Source organism: Lagopus leucura, unplaced genomic scaffold (assembly GCF_019238085.1).
Source record: "Lagopus leucura isolate 7727_CA_CO unplaced genomic scaffold, USGS_WTPT01 Super-Scaffold_100050, whole genome shotgun sequence".
NCBI classification, from domain to species: Eukaryota; Metazoa; Chordata; class Aves; order Galliformes; family Phasianidae; genus Lagopus; species Lagopus leucura.
Window position 1 is genome coordinate 2,156,248 of NW_024962296.1, and position 12,671 is coordinate 2,168,918.

Below are 12,671 nucleotides of genomic sequence, written 5' to 3' on the forward strand. Positions count from 1 at the left end.
TAGGGCTGTGTGTGTGATTGGTGCCACACACCTGCCCCACACGGAGTAGGTGTGCAGGCAGCGTGAATGGAGGATTGTTGAGGGATTTCTGTTACGTCTAGTGCTTTGCAGTATTGTCATAAATGATTCAAATGAAGGAAAAAGGCAGAGATTTGAGCAATCATAGAATGGTTTGGGTTGGAAGGGACCTTTAAGGTCATGTAGTTCCAACCCCCTGCTGTGGGCAGGGACACCACCCATGGGACCGGTTGTTCACAGCCCCATCCAGCCTGGTGTTCAGTGCTTCCAGAGAGCACACAACTTCACTTGGCAACCTTTTCCAGTGTTTCACCACCCTTTAGAATTAGAAATTCTTCCTAATAGCTAGTCTAAATCTACCCTCTTCCAGTTTAAAACCATTTTCCCTCATCCGTCTCTACTTGCCCTTATAACAACTCTTCCCTATGGGCCCCCTTCAGGTCCAGGAAGGCAGCTGTTAGGTCTCCTCGGAGCTGAACAGCCCCAGCTCTCTCAGCCTGTCCCCATGGTGGAGGTGCTCTTGTCCTACTGGGAGAAGTCTCCCTCTGAGTGCATTTCCCCAGCAGAAGCTGCTTGCACCCCACTGCTGCTCACACTGTAGTCTTAGAAAGCAGGGAAGTTCTCACATTCTGTTCTTTGCACTCTTAAGCCATACTGGGCAGCAGGGCTCGCAGATAAAGCCCTTCTATTGAGGGAGGCTGTTTAGATGTTAATCTGAATTTCCTTGCCTTGTGGCAGAAGTCTCTGCTGCCCTCACAGTCATCTCATCTGAGCCATTTTGCTGACAAAAAGAAGCCTGTAAAGGAGCCAGAAGTTGTGCTAAGTGAACAGCTCCCTTACTTAAAGCCTTACGGTGGGAGAACACGAAGGAAGTTTAAGCTCATGGCTTCTTCTTTTTCTCTTCATAACCATTGGGAACAGGAATGGTTCTGAAAAGTAATGAAAGGTTCTGAAAGTAATGGCTCTTGTATTTCTGAGCCTGCTGCTCTGCTCCTTCAGTTTTTAAACCATTAAGAGTATAAAATTTGTTAAAATACACTGTCTTGTGCTTTGAGTGGTGCCTGTAGTCTGTCGGGTCTCGCTGCTTTAACTGCAGCTGTTATTGTGGAAGAATGCACCACAAGCACTGCAGGAGAGGAGATGGGAATGAAGAGGCTGGATGAGGCTGTGAGCAACGTGGTCTGGTGGGAGGCGTCCCTGCCTACAGCAAGGGCTTTGGAACAACATGATTTTAAAGGTCCTTTCCAACCCAAACCTTTCTACAGTTGTATGGTTTAACTAACGTAATAAGAAAAGTCTCAACTTCACCTTACAGAAAAGGGTCTTTTTGGCGCATGAAGCTGTTGGCTCTTGCCTTTACTTTTGACTGCCTTTAGGTTTCACATTAGCAAGGTTGTGTTCTGTTACTCGCTAGCCAGCAGAAGCCCAAACTCAAGCCCTTTTTAGGCTTTTGGAAGTCTTTCACAGGTTCTGAGTTTTGTTTTCTTTGTGGGTGGCTTTTTAATTTCTGTTTAGTGCTGTAGGAAATCAAAATGCACACGAGAAGAGGATGGAGCAGAGAGGAAACAAAGTGGCTGTCGCTCTGAATTCCTATCTGTTTCATGCTGCTGCTGCCCAATTCTCCCTCAGCTCCGCCTGTTATTGTTTATGGCAGGGAAGGCTGGGGGAGAGCAGAGTTAATCCTCCAGGGGTCTGGGGGTGGTTTTGGGTTGGGGGAAGGACTGTGGAACTTGGGAGGTAAGGATGCCAGTCTGTATGCTTCATTTTGCTTTGATGTGCATCCTCTCCCAGACTGGTGGCTTTCTCATAGCTGCTGAGGGGACCTCTCCTCTCCTCACCCCCATATCCACTTGTCTGTGACATTTAGTGTGAGGTTGTAACGTGTGGAAGGAGTCACCTATGGAACTGGACAGCAGGAGTAGTTTTCTTTCAGGTTTCTGGAGCTGCAGCCTCACCCTAGCATAAGAAGAGCTGTGCTGCCTGGAGCGCTCTGGGGGAAGCTTGGCAGTGGATGAACCAAGCACAGAGTTTGCAGGGAACTTGAATGGAAGGCACTGCATACAGTATGACCAGAACTCCATGGTGGCCCTTGGTTGTGTAGGATGGATTGGGGGCCCTGCTGTTATAGGATCTGAAGCAGAGAAAGCATCATGTGCAAAGAGCCCTGGGTTTGAAGCATGCAATGAGGTGTAGGGTAGATTGAGATCGAAGCAGAAGTTTCTGAACAAGAATGAAATGAGATATTGATACCCCAAGGGAGATCTTGGGAAGACGTTGATGTTCTAGGACAGCCCAGGAGTATCTACTCATCTCAGGTGTAATTATGCAGAACACAAAAACAAAGAAAGGCTGAGAGTTGAAGGAAGTGATTTTCCTTCATTCAGATACTAAAAATTAGCCCCCGGTCTCAGGCTGAGGGCGTGATGGGCAAAGCACAGTCCTCCTTGTGAGGTTGCAGCACTTACCCACTTGTTCTCTGCTGCAGGGATGGTGCAGGCTGCATCACTTCCCGTTGTCCCCATACACAGCTCTGCCTCTCCTAGTCCTACAGCAGTGCTGGGGGAGAGGAGCTGCGCTGCTCTGCAGGCCCTTCTGGGCTGCCTGCAGTCCCTGGCTCAGGACAGCTGAGCTGCCTGCTCCCTGGAATAGAGCTTTATCCCTTCTTTGCCCCTTTAATGCTAGTACCCGCATGGAATTGCCCTGACCTGTTGATAGAAGCGATGATTAAATACTGTAAATCATTAAGGACTTACGTGAGGAGGTCTGATGGTAGTTTACTTTGTGATTGAGGTGGTTAAGAGTATTTGCTGTGTCTCTGGTTGATGGGGTGAGCGTAGGATTTTTGTTGCCATACCATGTTATTCTGGCTTATTTATGCTTTTTGTTTATCATTTGCATCAGTGGATGTCGAAAGCAAAAGAAACAGCATTTGTGGTGTAACGTAATTGTCCGGAGGTTTAGATTACTCTTGCACTGTGAGTGCTTAACACTGCGGTGAGCTGCTTCTCCTTTGCAGGAGCGGTGTGGGAGCTGTGTTCCTTCCTTGGAAGAAGTGCAGGGGTACAGGGAGCCTTGGTGCAGCTCAGTGCAGCTCCTGGGTGTAGGATGAGTGAGAGGTCGGGGGGGTTGGCAGGGGCTGTTGGGCTGCAGACTTCTTCCACAAGGCTTGTTACCCCACAGGAGGCTGTATTGGACTTTGTTCCCATCGTTCTTGGGACGTGGTCTTGTTACCTGTGGAGGAGAGCTTTGTGTGCAAGCTGTGTGCTTTGGATTCCCTAATTATGTGATTTTTTATTTTGGAAGCTATGAGGCAGCACACTGGGAGCTTTGCAGTAGCCAGCCTGAAGCCGGGTCTGCTGTGACTGCGCATCCTGTTCTCAAGGAGCATGAGCAGGGAGGCCCTTCCTCTTGTTCTGAGCTTGTTTATGCTCTAAGGGCAGTAGTTAACTGCTTGAAAATAAGACCCAGGTAATGAGTAAATGAGTAGAGAACAGTGAGGAAATAGGTGATCTGCTTAATCATGTGGGCTCTGAGTGCTTTTTTCTGACTCTCCCTTGAAAAAGAAACAACCCAGTTGTTTAGAGGTGCCTTTTCTTTCCTCCACTACCTGCCACGGCGCTCATGAAAAACACAGAAGAGGAGGTCTTATATTTCAACTAAATCAATGCTTCTGGTCAGCCAAATGCCTCTTTTAACAGGGTGAGGTACAAAGCTGTTATCCCCCGCTGTTAGCGTGCAACCTCTGTATGCACCCATATGCTGTCATTGCCGTGAGCAGGTGCAGCCTCTTGACAGACTTCAGTTTCTGCCATTTGCCTTTAATAAAGAGGGACTAGGAATGAAATTCAGTGAGTTTTACAGCATTGCCAGTAAATCTGCTCTGGAAGTGCGCCATCACTTTTGGTTGTACACAAATACCCATCGAGAGGAAAGGGTTACTGCTCAAATGTCAGGGTTCTGCCCAGTGAATGATGACCAACAATTCCTACAGTTTGCCAAGTGAGTAGTTTGAGGGAAATGAATTTGCAGCCTTGATTCGGTTACTAATTAATAACTCATTAGTGAGGAAAAATAAAAGCAGGACAAGATATTCTCCTCCCAGTACACTTCACAGGGGTTATCAGCAGGTGGGCATAAGGGGGTTAGGCTGTGGTGTCCCTCTGCAGCACCACTCAGCGAGCTTCCATGGGTGAAGTGAGGGCTTGGGAAGGCCGCTCAGCTGAGACCTGTGCTTCTTGGAAGAAGCAATGCACTACAGGTATTTCCTCCCAAGGTCACAGGTGGATGCTGTGCATTTTGGAACAGTGTTTGGGCTGAATTCGGTGTGAATGTCTGTACAGCAGTGTCTTTTCAGCGCCAGCCAGAGCTACAAAAGACATTCCCAGCATTTATCAGCATTAAGTCATTCTGTGAGCTTGACAGACAGCGGCACTTGTACTCCTTCAGAGCTGTGTCCAGTAGCCAGCAGCTACTTGTGTACATCGCTGCCGTGGTGCTCGTTTACCAGAGTCCCTTCTCAATTGAGCCTTCCTGTCATAGCACTGGATATACGTTTATGGGGGCTCATAAGGGTAATTAATGCTTGACATCTGTTGGGAGTGGGCGCTTGTCACTGTTACCAATATGGTGTGGTGACTCCCAGGTCATCTTTGTGTTAGCAGTATTTGTGAGGCTCTTTTGACAAACTTGTTTGGCTTTTAAGGCTCTACTGAGAGGAATTTCAAGTGTCCAGAGTCATATCCTCAAAATTTGGAGGAAAGCAAGTGGCACGGCTGTGGCTAAAGACAAAAGCATGGAAGGCTCCTTCATCCAGTTGGTTGCAAGCAGGAGGGAAACAGATGCTAGGTTGGGTTTGTGCAGGGTAGGAAGGTACCTGATTTATTTTGATACGCTCAGTGGGAAGGGTGAAGATGAAAGTGTTTGGTAACCTTGATCTCAGAACCAGCAGAAAAGTGCCCTCTGTGAGTGGCACTAACTGTAAATCCTCCCGGCCCTCTGCCAGCAGGACGTTTTGTTGGAAGGAATGGCTCTGGAAGAAACCCATGCTGCTGACAGTTCTGAATCCTCTAATGGATTTTTAATCTACTGTGGTAGCCAGTAAAAATAAGTTTGCTGTCTGATTGCTTTGCAGACAGGAGCATTTTGGGTCTGCCATATGCTTATTGTCATCTTTATTTCATGAGAGCTCAAAACTGTGTATTTCCATTCCTTCCTGCTTTGGGAGTTTTTCTTTTTTTGCTTGTGTTCAACTTACTTTGGTAAACTGTAGGTGGCATAAGTAATACTTTCTCCTCTGTAGCGTAATGATTGCTGGAGGTGGGGCTGCGAATAAAGAGGGACAAACCTGTTTTGAAGTCTTTTTCTAAATACTGCTTAAACCAGAAACCTACTTTTGAGTCCAGTGCTGGAGAGGAAGAAGGATGAGGCACGGGAAACGAGCTCCCAGCCCTCTGCAAGCCTCAGTGGTGAACTGCTGACAGCTGAGCACAGGCAGTGCTGGGTTGTGGTTAGCTCTGCGTAATGGTGTGCAGTGGGACTGGCATCTGCCTCAGAGGGGCTGCTGGTTGCCCTGGACCACTGGTGATGGGAACACATTTCCTGAGCGGAGACACAGTTGCAGACAGTGAATCATTCCCCAGTAATGAAGCGTGCTTCTCTGCTGGGCAAAAAAAAGAGTGTGGGTAGGGCGGTGCTGAGAAAGTGGAACAGATCAACTCGGCCCTCAGCATTGAGAAAACACGCAGTTTTCCTCTTTCTGAAGGAAGGAAGCGTTGCTTACGAGCTGTGTGAGGCTCTTTCCCTGGGATGCTCTTCAAGTAGGTGAGCCATAATGTTATCGTATCACGACATCCAGAGCCATAGATTGACCTTGTCGAGTGGCAGCGACTGAGCTTTCTTTGAGAAGGGGTCAGCTCTTTGCCTTCCCTTCTCTGTTCCACTGCTGTAATTTATTACATAACTTCTTTACCACCTATGTGTAATAAGAGCCTGAAGTCCTAGAGGGATCTTTCTATAGTCTGGACCTTCCTTGCTTGTCAAAATTGGCCAACCTATTGCTACCTTTCTGTGTTCACAGAGACAAGGCTTTGGCATTGCTTTCCCATCAGCTGACTTTTGAAATCTTGTTTCTTGGAATTCCAGACTGGGCGGTCCTTCATGCTGGTTCATCCAGGTTCATCTTTTCTGTGCAATGAGTTTGGAATCTTGGTGTGCCACATCTCTCTGTTGAGTCTTCCCATTCTTTGCTCAGGATGTTGTTCCTTTCTTCGGTGCTGATTGGTTTCTGTAGCTGTAGGTGCTGTGGGCGAAGCATGTGAAATCTGACTTGCAAGTAGCTTTTGTGCTGAAATGCTGTTTTCTTTGAAAATAAAACTGTGATCTTTAAACTAAAACAAGGGAGGTTTAGGTTGGATATGAGAAGGAAGTTTTTCCCCCAGAGGGTGGTGAGGCACTGTTACAGGTTGCCCAAGGAGGCTGTGGATGCCCCATCCCTGCAGGCATTCAAGGCCAGGCTGGATGTGGCTGTGGGCAGCCTGGGCTGCTGGTTGGTGACCTGCACACAGCAGGGGGTTGAAATGAGATGATCATTATAGTCCTTTTCAACCCAGGCCATTCTGTGATTCTGTGATCTGGGGAGGGAGGGATGTTTCCTATTCCTAACCCTTCTTCTAGGAAGGAACACAAATGCCATCTATGCAGACACTGACAGTGCCGAAAATATGACTCTGCGAAATAAGCATTTTTTACTCAGTTATGACGTTAACACAGAGAAATATCAGTGATTGTTAGGACTGATCACTGCTGCTTACCTCAGATGGTCAGGTTTTGTGGAGTGCAGCACTACGCACTCCCCTCCATAGGGCAGTCAGCTGAGGAGGGCATTTCCCCTCCCCAGGAGTTTTGAAGGAGTTTACTTTTAGGAAGCCAATGTCGACTTCAGAGTAACTAAATAATTTATTTTTTTTTTTAACTAAATGCAATCACCCTTTTTGTAGCGAATGGTTATCCATACATGCATGTGTACAAATAGAGCTTGCTGCTTCATTCTGCCTTTGTCCAGCGCTCCTTCTGAAGTCTGTGTGGAAGTGAGCACTGCCATCTCCTGAAGAATATCCCTTTTACTTCTTCCAGGGCTGCCAGGGGCTGGCCCTGCCGTGTGTCACAGCCCGGAGCAGTGGCTGGCAGGGCCTGTGCCACCAGCCCATGTTGTGTAATGCCAGCGTGTCTCGTTGGGGATGGTGGTGAGAGCAGCCTTATGTAATGCTCATTGTCACATTCCTGTTCCAGCACTGTCGTGTCAGCAGAAGGGAAGGATTAGCCCTCCCTTTTCTTTGTCTCTTCATTTTTTTCCTCGCTTTCTCCCACCCTTTCTCGAGAGAGGCTTTTGTTGTTGGGGAACATGTGGTTTTGTGCTGCGTTCAGCATCGCCGTGCTTTGCAGGAAGGAAAATTTTATCCTAGAGGGCAAGACTTGCAGGTCTCCCGAAACTGATGGATGAGAGAGTTTTCTGAGACGCTGTTTCTCTCAGTTTCTGCTTCCCATAAATCACAGTGGGCTCCTAAATGCACACATCAAATGTGGGTTCAGGCTGGGTGTGCCACATGGGTGGGAGAGGAGCACCTGCCATCCCCAGAGGGCTGGTCTGCACCAAGCAGATGCCCTCCCCTTTGTGATTCTACAGCTCCTTGCCTTTCTTGGCTGTTACTGAGTTCCACTGCGGTTTGAACAAGAGGAAAAGGAGAATTGCTTTCTTCCTTTCCAGCGAGCTGTGTGTGGCCACCAGGCATCTGTGAGTCACAGCTGAGAACTCAATCGCTGCAAAGGGGGAAGGGGCTATAATCAAAGTAATCATCTGAGGATGGCTTTACATCCAGTTTGGTTCAAAAGTAAGTGAAAGAATAAGAAAATGGATCTGCTAGGCTTGTATTGGCCAGTAATACTGCTGGCTCAGGTTTATTTCCTTCTAGGTTGAGGTGTTACTTGCAAACTGTTAAAAGGTTTTAAATCTTATACAATACGTTAAAATCACGCTGTTACAAATCCACATCTGGGTGCTTTATCTTTGGCTGAGGGCTGCCTAGGAAGTACCCAAACTTTTCACCCAGAGGTGGTGAGGCACTGTTACAGGTTGCCCAAGGAGGCTGTGGATGCCCCATCCCTGCAGGCATTCAAGGCCAGGCTGGATGTGGCTGTGGGCAGCCTGGGCTGCTGGTTGGTGACCTGCACACAGCAGGGGGTTGGGACTGGATGAGCACTGTGCTCCTTTGCAACCCAGGCCATTCTGTGATTCAAACTTTGCTAGCACAGGACCCAGCAGAAAGATGATTCCCCACCCCAAAGAGCCTAGGGCTGCTCCCAGTTTGAAGTGCTAATGTGCTCTGCTGGTAAGAGGAATCTTATGGCCACAAACAATAAAAGAAAAACAAAAACAAAAAAGGGGGGAGGGGAGGGGAAATGGTTAATACCATGAAATCTGTGGTGCAGCGGAAGGCAGAGGGCTTTATGCAATGCTGATGTTGAAATACCTGTTTTCATTAAACTGCCCGTGCAGATCCCTCTGCGATCTGCTGCTGTGCTCCATTCTGTGGCCAGTCACCGCGGTGCCCACTGGTGTCTTGGTTGCAAAACAGGCTTTGAGGGACAAATCTTGATGAGTCCCAGATACTGGACGTGGCTGGAGGTTGGGGAGGTGATGGAATCCTCTTTACTCCTCAGCACCGCAGCGGTATTAGCGTTAAACCTTCCTCTCAACTTCAGACAGAAGAAATGGTGCTCCTATTGCTGTGCAGAGAGGGAGAAACACTGAGAGGACAGGAGTGTGTCTGAATCACAGAATCACAGAATTGTAGGGGTTGGAAGGGACCTCCAGAGATCATCGAGTCCAACCCCCCTGCCAAAGCAGTTCCCTACAGTAGGTCGCACAGGTCGGCATCCAGGCAGGTCTTGAACATCTCCAGAGAAGGAGACTCCCCCACCTCCCTGGGCAGCCTGTTCCAGTGCTCCGTCACCTCACTGTAAAGAAGTTCTTGCGCATGTTTGTGCGGAACTTCCTATGCTGCAGTTTCCAGCCGTTTCCCCTTGTCCTGTCTCCACTCACCACTGAAAAGAGTCCGGCCTCGCCATTCTGCCCCCCACACCTTAGATATTTATACACCTGGATCAGGTCCCCTCTCAGTCTCCTTTTCTCAAGGCTGAACAGACCCAGTTCACTCAGCCTTTCCTCATAGGAGAGATGCTCCAGGCCCTTCACCATCTTCGTGGCCCTCCGCTGGACTCTTTCCAAGAGATCCCTGTCTTTTTTGTACTGGGGAGCCCAGAACTGGACGCAGTACTCCAGATGAGGTCTTACCAGGGCAGAGTAGAGGGGGAGGATCACCTCCTTTGACCTGCTGGCCACGCTCTTTTTAAAGCACCCCAGTAAGCCATTGGCCTTTTTGGCCACAAGGGCACACTGCTGGCTCATGGCCGACCTGTCGTCCACCAGGACACCCAGGTCCCTTTCCACAGAGCTCCCCTCCAGCAGCTCATCCCCCAACCTGTACTGGTGCATGGAATTATTCCTCCCCAGATGCAAGACTCTACACTTGCTTTTGTTAAACCTCATCCGTTTTTTTCTGCCCAGCTCTCCAGCCTGTCCAGGTCTTGCTGAATGGCAGCACGGCCTTCAGGCGTGTCAGCCAATCCTCCCAACTTTGTATCATCACAAACTTGCTGAGGGTGGCCATTATCCCCTCATCAAGGTCATTGATGAAGATGTTGAACAAGACCGGACCCAGCACAGACCCCTGAGGAACACCGCTGGTTACAGGCCTCCAACCGGACTCTGCACCACCAACAACGACCCTCTGTGCTCTGCCAGTCAGCCAGTTCTCAACCCACCTCACTGTCCACTCATCTCGTCAGCCTGTGAAGCTTCCTAGGCTGTAGCCAGGCCTCGCTCACTGTCACCACATGGCACTCACACCCAAAGTGTTCTACCTTCAAAAGCAAAGCCCAAAAGCTGCTACACTATTTATATCTCTGCCGAGAGATGGGATATGGTGGATGAGAGAGGCTGTCTGAATCCTAATTTGACGTTCAGCTGATTGGACGCCTTGGCTTCCTGGAGGGGGATAGACACCACAGCTCTTTTCTCCTCCCTGGATAAGGCAGAGGATGTGTTCACACGTGATATGCTGTGGGCGTCGTGGCAATGGGTAATTCCCTTGAAATCCCAGGTAGCAGAAAGGCACCAATACAGCTCATCTCCTGAATGGCACAGGAATGCATGCAGCCTTGTAATGGCAGGTTTGAGTACAACCCGGCTGTTTCTAAGGGCAAAATGTTTGTTTTCCTCAGGGCTCTGTATCGGCTGCGAGGAGACACCAAAGCTTTTGAAAAGCAAAGCTCAGCTACTGTTTTGAAACGTGCATCAAATTTAGGAAACTTCTGATTGCTTCATGTCTGCAGTGCTTGTTTTGTACCACGTGTCTAAGAGTGAGGACTTCAGCTGTCTGCCTGGTGGTGGAGTGCTACCAGGACCTCGTAGTGAAACACTTCCTATTTCAGTGTGAATGCCCCCAAAGCCTGCTCTTCCCTTGTGTTTGTTTTCTTCTTTCTCACCCATGCTTTTCAGCATTATTGAGAAGCTAAGAGAGGCAAAGCAGAAACTGATGACTTCAGCTGGAATAATTCAGCATACGTGTCAAATTTGCAGCCTTGCTTCGGGAGCCTTGAGTTGTCTTTAACCTTCAGACTTCCAGCATCCTTTGCTTTACATTCCTTGTGATGCTTTCTTTATTTTCCTTTAAAGAGTGTATTTCTTCTCATTCATCCATGGTAATTCTTCGTGCATGGAGGAGTACCTAGATAGGCATCACTGTCCAGAAGCAGCAGTGTGTGATCTGGATAAACTTGTGAATCTGCAATTCCCACTAATCCATCCCTCCTTTATGATTGCTTTTCTTCTTGCCCCCCTTTACAGAGGAGCATGCAGCCTTTACAAATGGGGATCCTGGTTGTTTTCTGCCTGTGCTGTCATTAAGGTAATGCTGTCCCTGCTCCGGGGGCTGAGAGGTGGCTGCAGGCTGTGGGGAGCAGTGGGTATGGCTGGGACACGAGGTGGTTGCCACCTGCATCCTGCAGTGATGCTTGCAGTGGTCGGGGATCAACGTAGCACAGCAGTGGGGAATTCTGGGTCCAGTCCTTTTTTTCTTGTGCTTGTCTGTCTGTTGTCTGGACTGCAGCATTCTGAAATTGTTCACATAACGTATTTATTTTTGCATCTTTGTATAATCAGACATAAATACCAGAACCCTCCTGCTGTGCACATGTCAAAGATACCAAGAAAGAGATGCTTTCTGAATGATTAGTTGGTATTGATTCTAGAAGGCTGGGCCTGCACCGTGGTACATTGCCTGTGGCATCTGCCTTCCATGCAGGTTTTTGTGCAGTCTGATGTAATTATCTAAAAGATTACTAGGACATCCAGGCTTTTTCATTGGTAGCAGTGCTAACATTTGGAGCTGTGGTGCTCAGAGGTTGGGCTTTTCGGGCTCCTAACTCCTAACAGGCTCTCTTTGTTTCCTGTTGTCACAGGGCTGCCTCACGGTGGAACATGAGCAGGTAATGCACAAGGAGCACCGCTGGGAGTCATGTCAGACGAGTCAATCTCAGGGAGTGATCCGGACCTGGACCCGGACTTGGAGCAGGAGGATATGGAAGAGGAGGAGGAGGAAGATGAGGAGGCGATGGAGGAGGACAATGATGGGGATGATGAGGAGGACCTACTTGATGAGAGTGGTAAGTGGATGGGGCAGTGAATCTATGCATAACTTCTGTTACACAATGTCGGGAATAACCCACTTGGCCAGGGAAACCTGCTGATAAACCTGGGGAAGCACACCAACTCAATATGAGTGAACAGCTTCGTTTATTGTAAACACAGCAGACCTTATATGGATACAGAACCTGAAACCATGGTTATAAACAACTCTATAAATCTCATAAATCACATACCTAGGGTACAGTGTTCAGACAAGCAGGGGAGTCCCCTGACATTCAGTCTTAGCGAGCAAAGGGGTCCAAGAGAGCTGGTTGCTCTGCAAGAAGGAAGTCTTAAGGGCGCAGGAGCAGGCAGTCCCCCTGAGCTGCAAAATGAGCCGGCGGGGAAGAAGACCGGCGTGGATGAATAGGGAGCTATTCCTGAGGCTCCGGGAGAAAAAGAGAATCTACCGCCTGTGGAAAGAGGGACAGGCCACTCAAAATGAATACAGGGAAGTCGTTAGGATGTGTAGAGGTGAAATCAGAAAGGCAAAAGCCCAGCTTGAATTTAACCTAGCCGCTGGTGTGAAAAGGAATAAGAAACTCTTTTATAAATACATTAACAGTAAGAGGAGGACAAAGGAGAATATCCACTCTTTGCTGGATGAGGCTGGGAATGTGACCACTGAGGATAAGGAAAAGGCGGAGGTTCTGAATGCCTTCTTTACGTCTGTCTTTAAAAGTCAGACCAGTTATCCTCAGGATACCCCTCTCTCTGACCTGGTAATCTCGGCTGGGGAGCACACCAACCCCCCTGTGATTCTGAAAGAAACAGATTCTGAAAGAAAGTCAGAGACCTACTGCTCCAGCTGGACTGTCACAAGTCGATGGGGCCAGATGAGATCCACCCG

The 12,671-nt window shown here is 48.5% G+C and overlaps 1 protein-coding gene across 2 annotated transcripts in view; it reads left to right on the plus strand.

The window, feature by feature from the left end:
* RAD54L2 (RAD54 like 2) overlaps positions 1–12,671 on the plus strand; it is a 63,377-nt gene that overhangs the window by 4,557 nt on the left and 46,149 nt on the right. For both annotated transcript variants that reach the window (XM_042885415.1, XM_042885413.1), the window contains exon 2: positions 11,596–11,799. In XM_042885415.1, the coding sequence (XP_042741349.1) occupies positions 11,652–11,799 (148 nt within the window). In that variant the 5' untranslated portion in view covers positions 11,596–11,651. The remainder of the gene's footprint in view (positions 1–11,595; positions 11,800–12,671) is intronic.